At 38.0% G+C, this 18,583-nt stretch overlaps 1 protein-coding gene across 3 annotated transcripts; it reads left to right on the top strand.

Moving 5' to 3' along the window:
* The first annotated feature begins 804 nt into the window (after positions 1-804).
* Positions 805-5,048, top strand: LOC127078702 (disease resistance protein RGA2). 3 transcript variants are annotated; one of them, XM_051019136.1, is made up of 2 exons: positions 805-3,606; positions 4,838-5,048. In XM_051019136.1, the coding sequence occupies exon 1, from the start codon at positions 1,004-1,006 to the stop codon at positions 3,584-3,586; it is 2,583 nt and encodes an 860-aa protein (XP_050875093.1). In that variant the 5' UTR covers positions 805-1,003; the 3' UTR covers positions 3,587-3,606; positions 4,838-5,048. The 3 variants fall into 3 exon arrangements, with proteins under 3 accessions (XP_050875093.1, XP_050875091.1, XP_050875092.1); XM_051019134.1 differs by lacking the exon at positions 4,838-5,048 and adding an exon at positions 3,734-3,823; XM_051019135.1 differs by lacking the exon at positions 4,838-5,048 and adding an exon at positions 3,717-3,823.
* Positions 5,049-18,583: the final 13,535 nt, after the last annotated feature.

Below are 18,583 nucleotides of genomic sequence, written 5' to 3'. Positions count from 1 at the left end.
CCATTCGCGTCCCTATCAGTCGTACCCAAATCGTGCTCTGAATACCAATTAATAGACTACAACATTAATAACAGATAACATAAGTGTAATAGCGGGATGTAATAGAGTAAGGGTATGTTTGGATTGATGGTATGAGATAAAATGAAATGGAGTGGAGTGGTAACTAATGAGATTTCATTGTTTGGATTTGCAAATAATGGATGGAATGGAATGGAACATGATGGAATCCATTCCATCCAATTCCATCCAAATCTCTATTTTTTGTTTCATCCAATTTGGGATGTATGAAATGGAATGAAGCATTTTTAATAAAATAACAAAACAACAGAGTGAGATCTATATTCCACTCCACTCCGCTCCGTTCTGCTCCGTCACGTTTTATTCTACTCCGAGCTCCGTTATGTTTCATTAATCCAAAGATAACCTAAATATATATAGATGATTCTGACTTCTTACTATGGAAATAGTATTAAGATGGAATGGATAGTAAGAATGACTCTAACTACTTAGCCACCAATTTCCATCTCAATACTAGAATGCCTCACAACACACGTGAGGTTTCCCTTTATTTCCCCCTGGATGTGCTCATTGGTTTCCTCACTCCCTTCCTCCAATCTCTCACTATCACCTAAACAATTAACTGTTTTCCTTCTCAATTCCACTCTCACTTCGCCTTAAGAAATATTACCAACACTCTCTTTTAATACTCACTTTTTTATTGAATAAAAAAACAACATACGAGTCTTATAACTTTAAGTAAGAACCATTTATAAAGTTAAGAACCAGGTATATTTCATCTAATATAAGAGTGAAAGTTAGAAAAGTGTTAAAAATATAAGTAGACACTTTCTTCCTCTTTTCTATCAGTACAAACAAACTATTCCCTCTTTCCTCCTTATTTCCCTCTTTACCCCTCCCTATACACATGTGTTAAAAGGCCTATTCGTCAACAACCCCAAACAAACAGACATCCCAATTCAATCTCTTCTCTTTCCTAGTTAACATGGCAGACTCATTTCTCTTCGATGTTGCAGATTCACTCCTAGGAAAACTTGCTTCTTATGCTCATGAAGAAGTTTCAAAAGCTTGGGCCGTGTTTGGAGATCTACAAGGGATCAAAGACACTTTGACTATTGTCAAATATGTACTACTCGATGCTGAAAATAAGAAAGACCAAAATCACGGGCTACAAGAATGGTTGAAGCAAATTCAAAACATCTTCTATGATGCCGAAGATGTGTTGGATGAAGTTCAGTGTCAAGAGTCGCGAAACCAATTTGTTCAAGCTTCTGGAAGCAAGAGGTTGAAGGTAAAACACTTCTTTTCTTCTCCTTTTTTTCGTCTTAGAATTTCTCATCGAATCAAAGATGTTAGAGATAGATTGAATAAGGTAGTTGCTGATCGGAATCTGTTTGGACTTGAGAGAATGGATGTTAATGTTAGTGAGGAAAGTAGAGAAATGAGTTATTCTCATGTTGATGCTTTAGATGTTATAGGAAGGGGTACTGAAAAGGAAGAAATTATCGAGCTTTTGATGAAATGCGGCGGTGAGGATGGTGATAAAGGACTGTCTGTGATTCCTATGGTGGGAATTGGTGGTTTGGGGAAGACCACACTTGCGAAGTTGGTCTTCAATGATAAGAGGATGGATGAAGTTTTCGAATTGAAAATGTGGGTGTGTGTCTCTTATGATTTTGACATTAGGAAGATAATTATTAAAATCATTAACTCGACTTCAACACATACGCCGGTTTTAGCTCTTGCTCGCCAAGAAAACATTGACCACTTTGATACGGAGCAGCTAGTGCGTCGTCTTAGAGAGAAGCTTTCTGATCAAAAGTTTTTACTAGTTTTAGATGATATATGGAATGTTAACCATTCAAAATGGGTTGAGTTGAAAGATTTGATAAAAGTTGGCGCATTAGGAAGCAAAGTTTTAGTCACAACACGAAGTTTGTCTATTGCTTCAATGATGGGAACGGTTCCTGTGTATACTTTAGAAGGTCTTTCTTTGGTTAACTGTTTGTCTCTCTTTGTCAAATGGGCATTTAAAGAAGGCGAAGAAAAGAAGTATCCACGTCTATTGGAGATTGGAGAAGATATGGTGAGAAAATGCCGAGGGATTCCATTAGCAGCGAGAACGTTGGGAAGTTCATTGTTCTCAAAATTTGATTTAGATAAGTGGGAGCTTGTAAGAGACTCCGAAATATGGAATTTAAGACAAAACAAAGATGATATTTTACCTGTGCTTAAGTTAAGCTATGATCAAATGCCATCCCATTTGAGACATTGTTTTGCTTATTTTTCCCTTTTTCCAAAAGATTATCTCTTTTCTTGTGGTGAAATTTGTAATCTCTGGGATGTTTTTGGATTACTTCAATCACCAAATGGAAGTCAAAAGCTAGAGAATATTTCAAGAGATTATATTGATGAGTTACATTCAAGATCATTTCTTCAAGATTTTGAAGACTTTGGCCATACGTGTGTTTTCAAAGTACATGATTTGGTGCATGATCTTGCGGTGTATGTTGCAAAAGAGGGGTTTGTAATGTTAAACTCTGATACTAAGAATATTCCTGAGCATGCAAGGCATTTATCAGTTGTTGAAAATGAGTCACTTGGTCGCACTTTGTTCACCGATTCGAAAAGTGTGAGAAGTATTTTGTTTCCCATCCAAGGAGTAGGTCTTGATAGTGAAACACTCTTGGATTCATGGATATCAAGATATAGATACCTGCGTTATTTAGATTTAAGTGATTCTTCATTTGAGGCCCTTCCGAATTCGATTTCTAAATTGGACCTTCTTCGAGTTCTCATTCTTTCTGGTAACACCAAAATCAAAATACTTCCCGGTTGTATATGTGAACTCCAAAATTTACAAGTGTTGTCAGTCAGAGGATGCACAGAGCTTGAAGCATTGCCTAAAGGACTAGGGAAGCTAATCAACCTTCGACAGTTGTTTATAACAACAAAGCAATTTCTTCTGTCACATGATGAATTTAAAAGCATGATCCATCTTCAAACTTTGGGTTTTCATTATTGTGAGAATTTGAAGTTTTTTTCCATTCCTGCACAACAACTCACTTCCCTTGAATCATTGTTTGTTCAATCATGCGGGAGCCTAGATTCTTTGCCGCTTTATATTTTCCCAAAATTACAAACTCTTTTAATTTTAAACTGTAAGTTGTTAAATCCATGGTTGAATGATGAAAGCCTTATCACAAACTCGAGCTCGATGAAACATCTATATCTCGGGGATTTCCCAAATGCTTTGACATTGCCTCATTGGATTGTAGGTGCTGCAAACACATTACTTTCCTTGGTAATTAAAAATCTTCCAAACCTTACTATGCTTCCCGAATTTTTAACAACCATGACTTGTCTTAAGAGGCTTCATATTGTGGATTGTCCTCAATTGTCGAGACTTCCAACTGACATCCATCGCCTGGTTGTCCTTGAAGATTTGAGCATAGACGGTTGTCCTGAATTATGCAGAAAATGTCAGCCTCGAGTTGGTGAGTACTGGCCCGTGATTTCTCATGTCAAACACGTTTTCATTGGAGAACCAAAAGGAGAGGAGAATTGAAGTCATAATCTTCGTTCAAGGTAAACAGATTGATAGACATAAATTTTAGTATACTATTTACAACATTCATGTATCTACAAGTCTATTCATGTATGATGTAAGTTTTAGAGAAATCAATTAATATTTGTAGATGAATCCTTTCTTAAGGAATCTATTGGATGATGTATTGGAACGCAAGTAATATGTGCAATGAAGGTGCCGACACGAGCATCGGGAGCTTGAGTTCCTCTTTTATCATTTTAATTATTAGAATATATAAAGCATGATAACTAATTAAAAGATTAAAATGCCTTAAGAAATTAGAAATAAAAACTGTCATATTCTTTTTAACGAGTTAAATTAATTACTTTCAAAAGCATGTATAAACATATCACGTAATCAACTTTTATTGAGCATGAACATATTTGGCCCTATATTCTACATTGATAATTTGTTTAGAATTCTTTTGAGGGCTTTGTGATTTTAGGGCGGCGGTCTTACGAGTCCGATAAATTTTTGGGTGTTTTGGAACGTTTTTGGTATTCTCTGAGTTTCGAAGTCTCTTCTTTGATTTACATGTAATATTGGGAATGATTGGAACCTTTTTATCAAATTAAATTTATTTTTGAATAAATTATAATATTTAAATGTTACTATAGTTTTCATTTGAAAATATAATAGAAAAGGAAAAATGGATGACATTTTGGAGTAATAAAATTGAAATATTATTGGAAATAGTGGTTATTTTTGGAGGCCTTTTATTGGTGATATATGGTTCATACTCGAAATCTATTTTGGGTGAATAATTGATTAAATAATTTTGGGTGATTTATAATTGTTTGGCTGATCTATATTGTTTGACTACTAGCATTTCCATGCATTCATATACATCGGAGTTATGTGGGACTTCAGTCCATTTGGTGACCTCAGATCTATTTGGTGGGATCGTTGGTCTAGTTGAGAGACTAAATGCGGGTCTCAGATCTAGATCTATTTGGTGGGGATCGTCGGTTCGGGTGAGGGACCGAAGACCATGGAAGAAATCAGTAATATACCTCTAATATCCACAAAAATATGGCACCACATGCATATAGGTGAAGTAGTTGATGCATAATAGTATTGCATATATTGAGAATGATATATGTGTTTGTGTATTAAAATTATTATTATATTCGTTTATCATTTAGTTGCTAAATTTCATCGTTACTACTTGTAAGTGTATTCTCACCCCTTGTTTGTTTTGTTGGATTAACTTTGTGTAATGTTGTACAGGTAATCAACACGAGAGATAGATTGTGTTGATCGTGAGATGGCTTCGACGCCCTCTCAGCATTTACCATTTCCTTCATTTTAGTCGAATAAATGCTCTGGTTTGTAACATCGGCGATTTTGACGACTGTACTTTCATGTTTGAGTTGTAACTTTCTTTTATGGAGTTTTTCAGAAACGGTTTTATTCATACTTATGATATGTTTTTATTTTATCTTCCGATGTGAATTAACTAATTGCATGTTTATGTACGAGAGTTTTTGATGAAGTAACATCATGTAGCGGGGTTTTCGTTACCTTTAGGTTTATTGACTAAACCAAAAGTAAACATACAATTTGAGTCGCCACCACACTTTTATTTATCCAAAGGAAAGGCTAAAGAGCGAACAAAGGCCAAGGTAAGAAGTTTTTCAAGTCAAAAATAAAAATGTCAGAGATCTAGGTAAGGGGGTTGATTATGAAACGAGAAGGTTTTACGCACCCAAAACATCCTTAGTACTCTAAGGGAACCCTTTTTGCAAATATGTGTTGTAGGTTGGTATTTGCGAAAATATTTGTACAAAAGATTGGAGGGATGAGAAGAGAATACATTATATTTACAAATTTATTGTTTGAATGGATGAATCCATTGCCTACGTACCATCACAAAGGAGGATCCAAACCTCGTAGTTTGGGGTAAAAATCTCAAAGATTGGTGAATTGATTTGAATCAAAAAGCCTTAAGGTCTTTTGTTATCAAAGGGAGAAAACTCAACCTAAATCAACAATCCACCATGTGAGGAAGACTTCAACATGCTAGTGAGGGGTTAACCCTATAATAAGCATGGAAGCCTTATAATCCAACACTAAGGATGAGATGAGATTTACATCAACCACTGGGATAACTCAAACCTATGACTAATGTTTTTGAATAGTTTTAACAAGTTGCCATTGGAACCACAAAAACAACTTGAAGTGAGTTATATTTACAAGTTAGATTTATTTACAAAATGAAGTCAAAGTTGGATTAAGATTTATTCACAATGAGTATTGTTGAAAATGGTTTTGACAAGTCAAAGGCTTAAGGCCTAGGTTTCTAATTTTGAAACAAAGTCAAAGTTTGAAGAAAATGATTTTTGGCTTGGGTTAGAGTGGGGAGAAGAAGAGAAAGGCTAGTCCTAAAGCATATAAAGATAAGAGGGAAAAGATAAACCCTTGGAGTTCCTTTTCTTGAAGTCATAGAGATGACTCAAGATTCTCCTTTCCTTTGGACTTAGCACACACAAACAAGCAATCAAACAATTTGAATTCAAGCTCCTAGGATCTCCAATTGACTTGTCTCTTAACTTGGCTATTCATGACAATGGTCCTCTTTATTATCTCAAGATGGAATGCCTATCACACAAGAGCAAACATCAAAAAGTTCACAACACAATAAGGGGAATGGACAAAGAATAAGTTTAGATGAGAAGTCCTTTAAAGTCAACTTTGAAATTTAGCATTCTAAAGGCATGAGGCCTAGTTGCTCTTCAACAAGTTTAGCATTCTAAAAGCATGAGGCCTAGTTTCTCTTAAACTCCTTTAAGCATAGGTATATCATAATTCTAAGTCCTTTCTCCTTTTTGCATTAGGTTCACACAAAACAAAACAATCACAAGACAACAATATATTTATATACAATAATGGGCTCAAATGAGCAAAAGAAGAATGACATAAACATAAAATATGTGCTCAAGTGAGTAAAGTGAAAATCAATATGAATAATTATGCAAGAGATAAATGGCATTAAAGTAAAGGGCAAGAAATTAAATGCTCAAATTAAAGTTAGTAATTAGTATGGTTATGTTAGTTTGTCATAAGACAATGTAGCGCTATGTTAAGCAATCGTAAGAGGACTAATGTAGTAGTCACACCTATCTGAGGCCGGTCAATAAAACTATAGGCAAATAAACACAAGTTAGAGATCATGACTAGTAAGCCAAGCTCCACAAACTTGCCATGCCAAAACAAAAGGGGAAGAGCCTTGTATGGACTTTAGGTTTTTTGCTTGACCAAGAAGAAACCTATCTTGGACACAAAACAACTCACTTGATCTTGGATCAAGTTGAGTTTGGTTTGGATCAAAGAAGGTTAAACCTCTCATTTGTCAAGACCAACCATAAGACATTAACTCAATGGGCAAATTATGAAAAGAATGGGAGGAAGATGAAATGGATGGAAAGAGAATTCAAGTATCAAATCCAATTGATCAAATGTGAACCAAGTCATCATCAATCAATGCTAAACAGAAAAGAAATGAAGATTACAAGTCAACAAGTCAACCATAATTTTTTGGTAATTTTTGAATTTAAAATAAGTGCAAAATAAAATAAACAAAATATGGTCAAACCTCAAATTTAATTCAAATCAACTTCAACAAGTCCAATTAAATTCTCATAGGTCTAACATGGTCAAACAAACTTTGACAAATTTTCCCAACAATTTTTTGAAATCAGAAACTATTTCAAAACAATTAAAAACAATAAAAAATAACACAATATGAACTAAAATCTCAAATAAATCTCAAATCAAATAAGAAATTGATGAGACTATTTTTCATTGACTTATCATGATCCATAGGTGTTAGCAAAATATTTTTGGATTTTTTAAATATCAGAAAGTAATTTAAAATGAATTAAAACTATTAAAAATCAAATAATCCACAAACAATATTAAATGAAGTCACAAAAATAATTAAAAATCAAAATATGAAACTAGATTTTTCAAGAATTTTTTTTGGCATTGGTCTCATATTTTTGTGACTTCAAATAAAATTTTTATGAATTTTTGAAAATAAATGGAATTAGCTGAAATTAAAAGAAAATTAATTAAATGGAGAAAACCACAGCCACGTGATGCACCTCATTAATTGACGTGGCATCAATGGACTGTCCATATCTGAGGGCGCATGGTGTGACCAAGTCAAACGCGCTGCATATGACATTAAATCAAGTAATCACATTGGATGGTCAATATTATAACGTTGAGACACGATCCAAAGGCTGGGAAGCAAACACGTGTGGATGGTGGTGGAAACCACCATCGTCTCCGGTGAGATACCAGATTCCGGCCACCACGCGCAGGGAAAAAAATCGTAATGAAAATAAAAAGTAAGGGCATCAAAATGAAGCTCAGGTGATGTACATCACCACTGTATCCATGGATCATCCTCACTCTTCCTATTTAGAGAGAAATGTGAGATGGAAGATCATGGTATGTCAACTGGAAATGCATGAAATGAACAATTGAGACCACCACTGGCCTGCCTCAAGTGTGAAGACTTCAGAAAACCACATAAACCAAAGAAAATCACATTGAATTGCAAGATCTAGATCCACAAAGTTTGAGGTTCTACCTCTGAAATGAAGCTTCTAATGCCACGAATTCTTCAAGATCTTGATCTACTCTTGCTCTGGAAGTGTGATGGAGATGATAGGTTAAGGAATTGAGCTTTTTAAAATCAACTAATGATGTTGAATTTCAAGCTTGAAAAAGAGATGAAAATCTGAAAATTCCTTTGGGTAAGGGTTGGGATTTCAATTCAGCAGCACTTCAGATCTCCACTTGGTTGTGAAATGATAGAGATTGAGTCTCTATTTATAGCTGAAGAGGGTTGTAAAGCATGGTTCCCTCGTGTGCATGGGATTTGAATCTTCCTTGCATGGGCATGTACAGGCGCATGTAAGGCCCAATAATGGGTGATAAACCATGCTGAGATCAACTGGAATTGAACTGGACGTGTAATTGAAGTGGAATTGGCTTGCACATGAAGTTTCAACATGAAATGCAAAAATGAACATAAAGAGAAAGCTCTTCGAAACTCACACATGGAAAGTCCAAAAAATTAATGTGAGTAATGGTTGGAAAGTCCTTGAAATAAGGAACAAAAGTCATGTTGGGCAAAAATTCATTTGGCATTTGGAAATTAGTGAAAACTGGATGTGAAAGTTTGGGCACAAAACATGTCTAAGTCACCCTTTGAAAATTTTCACCAAAAGCAAGCCTCTTCAAGCCCCTCTGTTTCCATGCGGCAAGCTTCAAATGGAAAAACCTCCAACCTAAAAGTTGTAGATATTTTCAAAATGATCAATTTAGACTCACGTTTTGCATCATTTGGATTTTTCATGAAAAAGTTATGGGCATTTGAAGTTGGGCACTTTTTCAAATTCAATGACTTAGGTCCAAGGTGACCTATAATGTTTTGTATTATCACATGTATTTCTTTTAGGATTATGAAATTTTGTATAACATAACATTTTAATTAGACATCTTAAGCTTTCCAATGCATTTGGTATCACCTCAAAATCATAAACATTAAGGAAGTTAGGTCCTTGGGAAGTTGACCCAAAATTAGGTTTTCAGTCAAAATGACCTATAATGTTTTGAAATGAATGATGACCTTCCAAGTTTCAAATAGATTTTTAATGAACATGAAATTTGTTCATATGGATCTTAAGAACATTTTTAATCTTGGGGTCATCTTCATTTGAGAAACACATTAAAAGTTGTATCTCAGTGATCTTCAGTTTAGTCAGATGACTTGACTGGTCAACTTTTCAAGGCCAAACTTCCAATCTTGATGAATAAATGATTGAGGGTCCTCACATAGGCTCAGATATGCATAAAATAGTGAATGAAAGAACTTCCTTTGGTTAAATTTGATCATAGGTTGAGGTTGCTTCATGGGCAAGGCACAATCAAAGCACAATTGAATTAGGGTTTCCTTGGGAAACAAACCTCAAGCCCTTTGGGTTATCTTGATAAAATTGGAAAATTGAGGTACTTGCGGGACATATATGATGATTAAGAGCTTTGTGGACCATTGCCATGCTTGTTCTCATCTTCATCTAGCCATTTCTTTGAGCTTAGGAGCCTCCTAGGAGCATGGGAGCACATGATCACTTGAGCTTCAAAACAAAAGAAGTTAATGACATATTTTTGTGATTTTGGTTAGTAATAAAAATAAGAGAAGCAATAATGTACAATACAAGCATTCTTGGTGGTCTCAAACCACTCACACAAGTCCCAACCCTAGGGTTAAAGGGCTAAAGATGCTATGATCCTTGAGGCAATGCACTGAGTAATGATATGATGCCATGAGGGATCTTAGGATCAAAATTAGGGTCTTACAGATGCCCCTATTTAAGATCATCCTATCAGGAAATATGAAGGTTAAAATCTTCGTTTCGACGAGGTAGAATGGGCTTAAATAATAACAAAGAGACGATTTTTGGTCCCTAAGAGACCTCATGATGCAAATGTATGCATGCAAAATAAAATCTTCATGGTGAATGATTGCCACGAAGGAAAAGAAATCAGAAGGAACTGAAAAAATCCATAGGAGTAACACACTCACTAGGGAGATAGAGACTCTGGGGAAAAGTAAAAATGCGTGAGCAGGCCACGACTTGAAAGCTTGTTGGGAGACACGAAGGGATTCCATGAAAATAAATCGATGGAAAGACTCGAGCTGACACAAAGATGCATGTATTGGGGAATATGCCAATACAGCAAAACTACCCATAAAGGACACATCGGATAAAAACCCGGACTCAGACAGGGATGTCCACAAAGGACTCAGCTGAGGAAGAAAAAACGAGATATTACCAGTTACTGGGTAATAAATTTAAAGAGAGACATGCCATCAAAACACCGGTTATTGGGTGAGAGAACAACATGCTCAGGGAGAAAGAATATCTAAGACCGGTATAAGGGTGAGAGATATCAATCATCCAAAACATCTGAGGAGGACCCAAAAGGCACATCTCAACTCAGGAAAATCTGACTCCACAGGGGACAAAAAGTCATAATAGGGAGTAGAAGGAAGGAACACCAGTGATACCGGTTACTGGGCATATAATAGGTGACCGACCAGGCGTGAATTGGGAACATATCCAAGACATTCATCATCCGAAAGGAGGGCTGAAAAAGCAAACTCGACTTACAAGATGGACATTCGATTCCACAAGGAAATACAAATCTTACTCAACTGGGGAAGGAGAAAACTTTGACTGAAGAGCGCATGAGATATATTATCTATTACCATCATAACGTAGATAACATACTCACATGGAAGATTATCCACAACCGGTTACTGGGTTAATGAAGGATAAATCAACCGAAAAGAAAGGACATCGGGATACCGGTTACTGGGTATATAATAATGACCAATCAGAAGGAGAAACAATTTTTACCAAACAAGGGTAAATGAAAGATGACTCGCAAGGGATAAATTGCCTGACAAAAGCAATTATCCAAGAGATATATCACCGGTTACTGGGTGGTATACTCAAAAATGTAGGAACATCAATACCGGTTACTGGGTAAAGATAACCAACAAAGAGGGGATTACATCTACCAACTACTGGGTAGAAAACCACAGAAATAGGACTTACAACTACCGGTTACTGGGTAGAAGGCCACGAGATCCACTGGGGAAAGGATGGACAATTACTGGTTACTGAGCAATTGAACAACTAAACCACAGGGAACTGCAGGGGATAACAAGAAAGGAGTCAGTCTAGGAACAAACTAGAAAGACACAATCAAACAAGACTCAACCCGATGAGGATATAACTCAGGGGGGTAATTCCATCCCGATACGCAACTAGGGAGGAAACCAAAACAATAATCATCCACGAGGACATAACTCAGTGGGGAATAAAAGGAAAGATAGACACTTTCTGCCTATGAGGCTGACTTTAAATGGAGAGATCAGACACAAACATCTGCTTGGGGAAGAACATTTCACCAATAGCAGGAGATAACAACCAAAGATATATGGCAAATAATGCAAATCATGAATATCAGAATGCTATGATTATGCGTGTATATGTATGATTTGTGTATGATTAATGCTGACAAACAGACATATCTAACACAAATAAGTCTGAGAATCACGAACGGCCATCCGGCCTAACATCTCAACAAGAAAGGCGAGGCCTACAGGAGAATTCAACTCCGGTGGGGATGATCAAATACCGGAAGACATCGATCACCGTTGGGGATAGGCAAAGTCACCACTTCCAACTGCCAATACTTCTCATCAATTCTCGGGTACGGGTGGCTGAACATCAATAAGATCCATCGTAGAAGAAACTCTACTGGGGAACTTATCAAGGACTGATGTGAAATTCCGAATGCCAAACAGATACCCATCAATCAAAAACTCCCTTCTAACTGTTGGAGAGACATCTCTGCTAAGGGGAGAAAGAACAATTTGCTCCGCTAGGGAAGGAAGCAACACATCTTCCTCATCATCTCTCAATACTTAGAAGAGATTTTCAGACATGGAGAGGATACGAATTATCAAATTCGGGTTAGGCAACCTGCTGGGGATAAACTGTAGGCAATTCTCAAAGGAAACCTGCCTTGGCTGAGGGAATTGGAAATGAATCCTTCGTCAACACGTGATATGATGGGGATGGAAAGAGAAATAAACCCTCCACCAACTTCTCTATACCACTTCCTGCTGAGGAGACAACATGAAAGCTGATAAAGAGGATATAAACATGCCAGAATGTGAACAAATGCCTTTCCTTTTTGGAAGTCGTACTATCCTTGGGAGAGCACTAAGGACATTCCATTTATCCTTTTAGTCATTGTGAATGTTCATTTTGTTTAAAACACTTTATAAAACTTTATTTGTTCAAAACAATGATATTTATCAATTAAAACATGCAAACATCTGTTAACAGAAACAAGTAAGAGTGCCAAGAATTGGATAAAGGCTCAAATTTATTTAATGGGATGGTAGCCCGCAAATGGCGAGACTCCATGGATCTTTACAAGTTTGAAATTGGTGATATACATGTAAAAGGGCTACATTGAACATAATGACCGTTTCTCCACCAACTCTGAATTCACTGTATTTAACGCTTCGATTGACGACGATTGAGCGAGAATCCCTAACAGACGACAGCTGTAGAGCAAAGTCTTGTCAAGATGCGGTTACTTGCCAAATCCCTAATTTTTGCCTAGATTGCCCCAAGGTGAGGTACTCAATCTAGAGGGATATATATTCATTTCTTTTTATGTCTCTAATTTTTGCCTAGACCGCCATTTCGGGTTTTCAATCCACCGAGACGCTCATTTTTGCCTAAGTCGCCCTTTCGGGTTTTCAACTTAGTGAACTATTCTGTTTTTATTTTATTTTTAGGCGAAGTATTTCTTGACTGCATCTGAATTCACAGGACGAGTGAAATCCTCCCCATCCATAGTTCTAAGCAACAAAGCACCGCCTGAAAAGGCTCTCTTAACGACGTATGGGCCTTCATAGTTTGGAGTCCACTTGCCCCTGGAATCGGGCGTGAAAGACAAGACTTTCTTGAGTACAAGGTCACCTTCTCGGAACACACGGGGCTTGAACTTCTTATCAAAGGCTTTCTTCATCCTTTGTTGATACAACTGACCATGGCACATGGCAGTTAATCTCTTTTCTTCAATCAAATTCAGTTGGTCATAACGACTCTGAACCCATTCAGCCTCAGTCAACTTGGCATCCATCAAAACTCTCATTGATGGGATCTCGACCTCTACGGGGAGCACAACCTCCATGCCATATACAAGGGAGAAAGGGGTTGCCTCTGTTGAAGTGCGGACAGATGTACAATACCATACAAAGCAAATGGCAGCATCTCATGCCAATCCTTATACGTAACAACCATCTTTTGAATAATCTTCTTGATGTTCTTGTTAGCAACTTCAACAACCCCATTCATCTTGGTTCTATAGGGAGAAGAATTATGATGCGCAATCTTGAACTCACTACACAGCTCTTTGATCAGCTTGTTGTTCAAGTTAGATACATTATCAGTAATGATCTTGTCTAGCACACCATATCGGCATATAAGTTGAATCTTGATAAACTTCACGACCACCTGCCTGGTCACATTTGCATACGATGTCGCTTCAACCCACCTGGTGAAGTAATCGATGACTACGAGAATAAAATGGTGTCCGTTCGATGCCTTTGGTTCAATCATGCCAATCATATCAATTCCCCACATGGAGAAAGGCCATGGTGAGGAAATAACATTCAGAAGTGTCGGGGGAATATGAATCTTATCCGCATAAATCTGACACTTATGGCATTTCTTCACATATTTGCAGCAGTCAGACTCCATTGTCAGCCAATAGTAGCCTGTTCTCAACATCTTCTTTGCCATGGCATGTCCATTGGAATGAGTACCAAATGAACCCTCATGGACTTCAGTCATCAACAGGTCTGCTTCGTGTCTATCCACGCATCTGAGCAGAACCATGTCAAAATTCTTCTTGTAAAGCACATCACCATTAAGGTAGGAACTGCCAGATAATCTCCTCAAAGTCTTCTTATCTTTGACAGATGCCCCAGGCGGATAAGTCTGACTTTGGAGAAAACACTTGATATCATAATACCATGGCTTATCATCTTTCACTTCTTCAACTGCAAACACATGAGCTGGTATATCCAACCGCATCACAGTAATATTGGGGACTTCATTCCAATACTTCACTACCATCATTGATGCAAGCGTAGCAAGAGCATCCGCCATCCGATTCTCATCTCGAGGAATATGATGGAAATCAACCTTAGTAAAGAAAGTTGAAATCCTCCTCGCATAATCTCTGTATGGGATAGGGCCAGGCTGATTTGTTTCCCATTCACCTTTAATATGATTAACAACAAGGGTTGAATCACCATAAACATCAAGATGTTTGATCCTAAGATCAATACACTCTTCCAAACCCATAATATAGGCCTCATACTCCGCCATATTATTCGTGCATTTAAAAGTTAGCCTTGCCGTAAAAGGAAAATGTGTGCCTTGAGGAGTAATAATCACTGCCCCAATACCATTTCCATACTGATTGACAGCGCTATCAAACACCATACCCCATCAGGAACCAGGCTCTGGCCCTTCATCGAGCGTAGGCTCATCACAATCTTTCATCTTCAAATACAGAATCTCCTCATCAGGGAAGTCATATTGCACAGACTGATAATCTTCAATTGGTTGATGTGCCAGATGGTCAGCCAAGATACTACCTTTAATAACTTTTTGAGCTCGATACTCAATATCGTACTCAGATAACAACATCTGCCAACGGGCAATCCTCCCAGTTAAAGTTGGCTTCTCAAAGATATATTTGATTGGATCCATTTTGGATATCAACCAAGTCGTATGATTCAACATATACTGGCGTAAACGCTTAGCAGCCCAAGCCAAAGTACAACATGTCTTCTCAAGCGTTGAATACCGAGACTCACAATCAGTAAACTTTTTACTCAAGTAGTATATGGCATACTCTTTCTTCCCTGATTCATCTTGCTGACCCAATACACATCCCATGGAATCATCAAACGCAGTCAAGTACATAATCAATGGTTTCCCTTCAACAGGCGGAGACAAAATCGGAGGCTTAGACAAATACTCTTTGATGCTGCCAAAGGCCTTCTAGAAATCCTTGGTCCAATCATGACGCTGATCTTTCCGAAGGAGCTTGAATATAGGCGCACATGTGGCAGTCAGGTGGGATATAAATCTCGAAATGTAATGCAAGCGACCAAGAAAACCTCAGACTTGCTTCTCAGTTTTGGGCGCAGGCATCTCTTGTATTGCTTTGACCTTTGAAGGATCAACTTCAATACCTCTTTCACTGACAATAAAGCCCAATAACTTGCCGGAACGGACTCCAAATGTACACTTGTTCGGATTCAAGCGGAGCTTATACTTCCTCAAACGCTGGAAAAGCTTCAACAAGTGTTCTACATGTTCAACTTCCGTGTTTGACTTCGCATTCATATCATCAACATACACCTCAATCTCCTTGTGCATCATATCACGAAACAAGGTAGTCATAGCACGTTGATACGTGGCTCCAACGTTCTTCAAACCGATGGGCATCACTCGATAACAGAATATTCCCCAAGGTGTGATGAATGTTGTCTTCTCCATATCCTCGGGTGCTATTTTAATCTGGTTATAACCGGAAAATCCGTCCATAAATGAAAAGACATTGAATTTAGCTGTATTGTCTACCAACATATCAATGTGTGGTAGAGGAAAATCATCTTTTGGACTAGCTTTATTCAAATCACGGTAATCCACACACATTTGGACTTTTCCATCTTTCTTAGGCACATGCATAATATTGGCCACCCATTGAGGATATGTAGAAGTCACTAGAAACCCCACATCAATTTGCTTTTGAACTTCTTCTTTAATCTTCACTGCCATGTCAGGATGAGTTCTTCTGAGCTTTTGCTTCACAGGCACACACTCAGGCTTCAACGGCAAGAAATGTTGCACGATATCAGTATCCAGACCAGGCATGTCTTCATATGACCAGGCAAAGACGTCGACATATTCTCGTAGCAACTCGATCAAACCCTTCTTAACAGACTCTTCAAAGAGTGCCCCAATCTTCACTTCACGAATGCAGTCTTCAGACCCTAAGTTGACTGTTTCCAGATTCTCAAGATGTGGTTGAATGATCTTCTCCTCGTGCCCAAGCAGACGGGTAATCTCATCAGGAATCTATTCAACATCATCTTCTTCTGCCTCAAATACAGAGAACTCAAAGTTGGGAGATGGTGTTGGATCATTATGTTCAATGGGTTTGATTAACCTGCATAATGATTTTGAGTATAAAAGAGATTTCAGAATTCAAACAAAACAAATCATTATGCAGATGAAAAGATTGATTTTATGGTTTTATAGTGATCACCAATTTCATGTAAAAAGCAAAAAGGAAAAATAATTTTGGAAAACAAACATTTAACATGTGATTATTGAATGAATATCATTGTATTAATCAAATTGTGCCAACAATGTCTTCACTTCTCCTTTTGGCATGGGAGAAGGGTTTTTGAACAAAATGAACACATTACGTTGACTTGTGGATAACTGTTGGAACATCAATAGCGACCCAATTATTGTAGATTCCTCTGGGTATGACAAAGTTGCCAAGGTCTTCCTCTTCATCATCTTTAACAATGGCAGCAACCTCCTGATCTTCAACGGTGTGGATAAAACCTCCACTTTGGAACAACCCACGATCACTAGAAACACCAGAAGAATACCCTATGCCAGCTCGGGACTTGTTGTCTTCCAATTTGATCATTTTCCCCAAATCAGTAGTTGCACCATGCTCAATGGCCAACTTTGCATCATTATAGGAGACAAATGATGAAAGTTCTTTCCTTGAAGGCTCAACAATAGATAAGGCTTGGAACAGAGTCCTAACCTCATCCTCAACGTCAATATAGGAGAAGGAAGACAAATGACTGACCAAGAGAGCCTTCTCTCCCCCTATCACCACCAACTTCTTATTCTTCACGAACTTCAACTCTTGGTGTAGGGTGGATGTCACAGCGCCTGCCTCGTGAATCCATGGTCTTCCCAGTAAACAACTATAAGACGGATGAATGTCCATGACCTGAAAAGTGATATAAAAATCACTAGGTCCAATCTTGATCGAGAGTTCTAATTCGCCGATCACAGTTTTGCGCGATCCATCAAACGCCTTCACAACCACCCCACTCTGCCTCATGGGAGACCCCTGATATGAAAGTTTAACAAGAGTGGATTTTGGCAACACATTAAGGGATGACCATGTGTCCACCAACACATTGGACAAGGCATCATCTTTATAGTTCATAGATATGTGTAAGGCCAAATTGTGGTCTTTTCCCTCCTCGGGAAGATCAGCATCACAAAAGCTCAAATTGTTGCAAGCGTTATATTTGCAACAATGCTATCAAACTGCTCGATTGTGACATCGTGATCCACGTATGCCACGTCCAACACCCTCCGCAAAGCTTCACGGTGTGGCTCGGATTCATCAATAAAGATAACACAGATATCTTTGATGGAGTTTGTAGCAACTGATCGACAATATTATATTCACCCTTTTTGATGAGCCTCAGCATCTCATCACCGTCCTCTTTCAAAATTCCAGACTGGCCCACCAGGATAGGAGTATTATTATTCTTAACAGCAACAGGGTCAACACCCTTAACAACAGGAACAAAATTATTCAAAGAAGAAGTCCCCACGGGACTGGCAAGATTATCAGCAGTTCTCTTTACGACGTCTTCGTGGGATTTCGACTGAGCCGAGAAAACACGACCACAACCGGTCACTCCACTAACATCTGAAATGCTTACCACAGAAGTTGAGGGCAACGACACCTCCTTTCCATCCTTCAGTATAATAGCGTTATATCGGTAGGGAACAACTTTGTCTGATACATAAGGGACAGGGCCCGCTGGCTTTATCACAAGAGCTGGTGATACTTTCTTTTTGCTGCCATCATACTTGATAACGACAGGCTCAGGAATTTTAAACACATGGGTGATAACATCGACTTCGTCCTCATTACGATTCTGAAGTATCTCAATCATCCCTTGATTTATCATCTCTTGGATGTCCCTTCTTACCTGACGACATCCTCTCTCATTGATAGTGCACACCTGACACCTATCATGGTCATGCTCGTAGTGGTTGTGTTCACACAACAGCTTATGCATCTCAACCAAGGACTGCCTTATGTCATTCACATAAAGGACTTTGTATTTTCCAGGGCATCCCTGGACCATGTTAGCAGCTGCTTTCCCATGCTCAGGCAATGAGTTCTTCTTTACATTTGAACCTACGTCCTCAAAAAACAGTATCCCACTTCTCACAAGGTCTTGCACCTTGGTCTTTAATGGGTAACAGTTCTCCACATCATGCTCGGGAGCCC

The sequence above is a fragment of the Lathyrus oleraceus genome, chromosome 5 (genome assembly GCF_024323335.1).
Source record: "Lathyrus oleraceus cultivar Zhongwan6 chromosome 5, CAAS_Psat_ZW6_1.0, whole genome shotgun sequence".
Taxonomy (NCBI): domain Eukaryota; kingdom Viridiplantae; phylum Streptophyta; class Magnoliopsida; order Fabales; family Fabaceae; genus Lathyrus; species Lathyrus oleraceus.
This window is presented reverse-complemented; position numbering and strand designations above follow the sequence as displayed.

Bases quoted from the DNA above. Each gene is read 5' to 3' on its own strand.
- LOC127078702 (XM_051019136.1), top strand. From the start codon at position 1,004: ATGGCAGACTCATTTCTCTTCGATGTTGCAGATTCACTCCTAGGAAAA.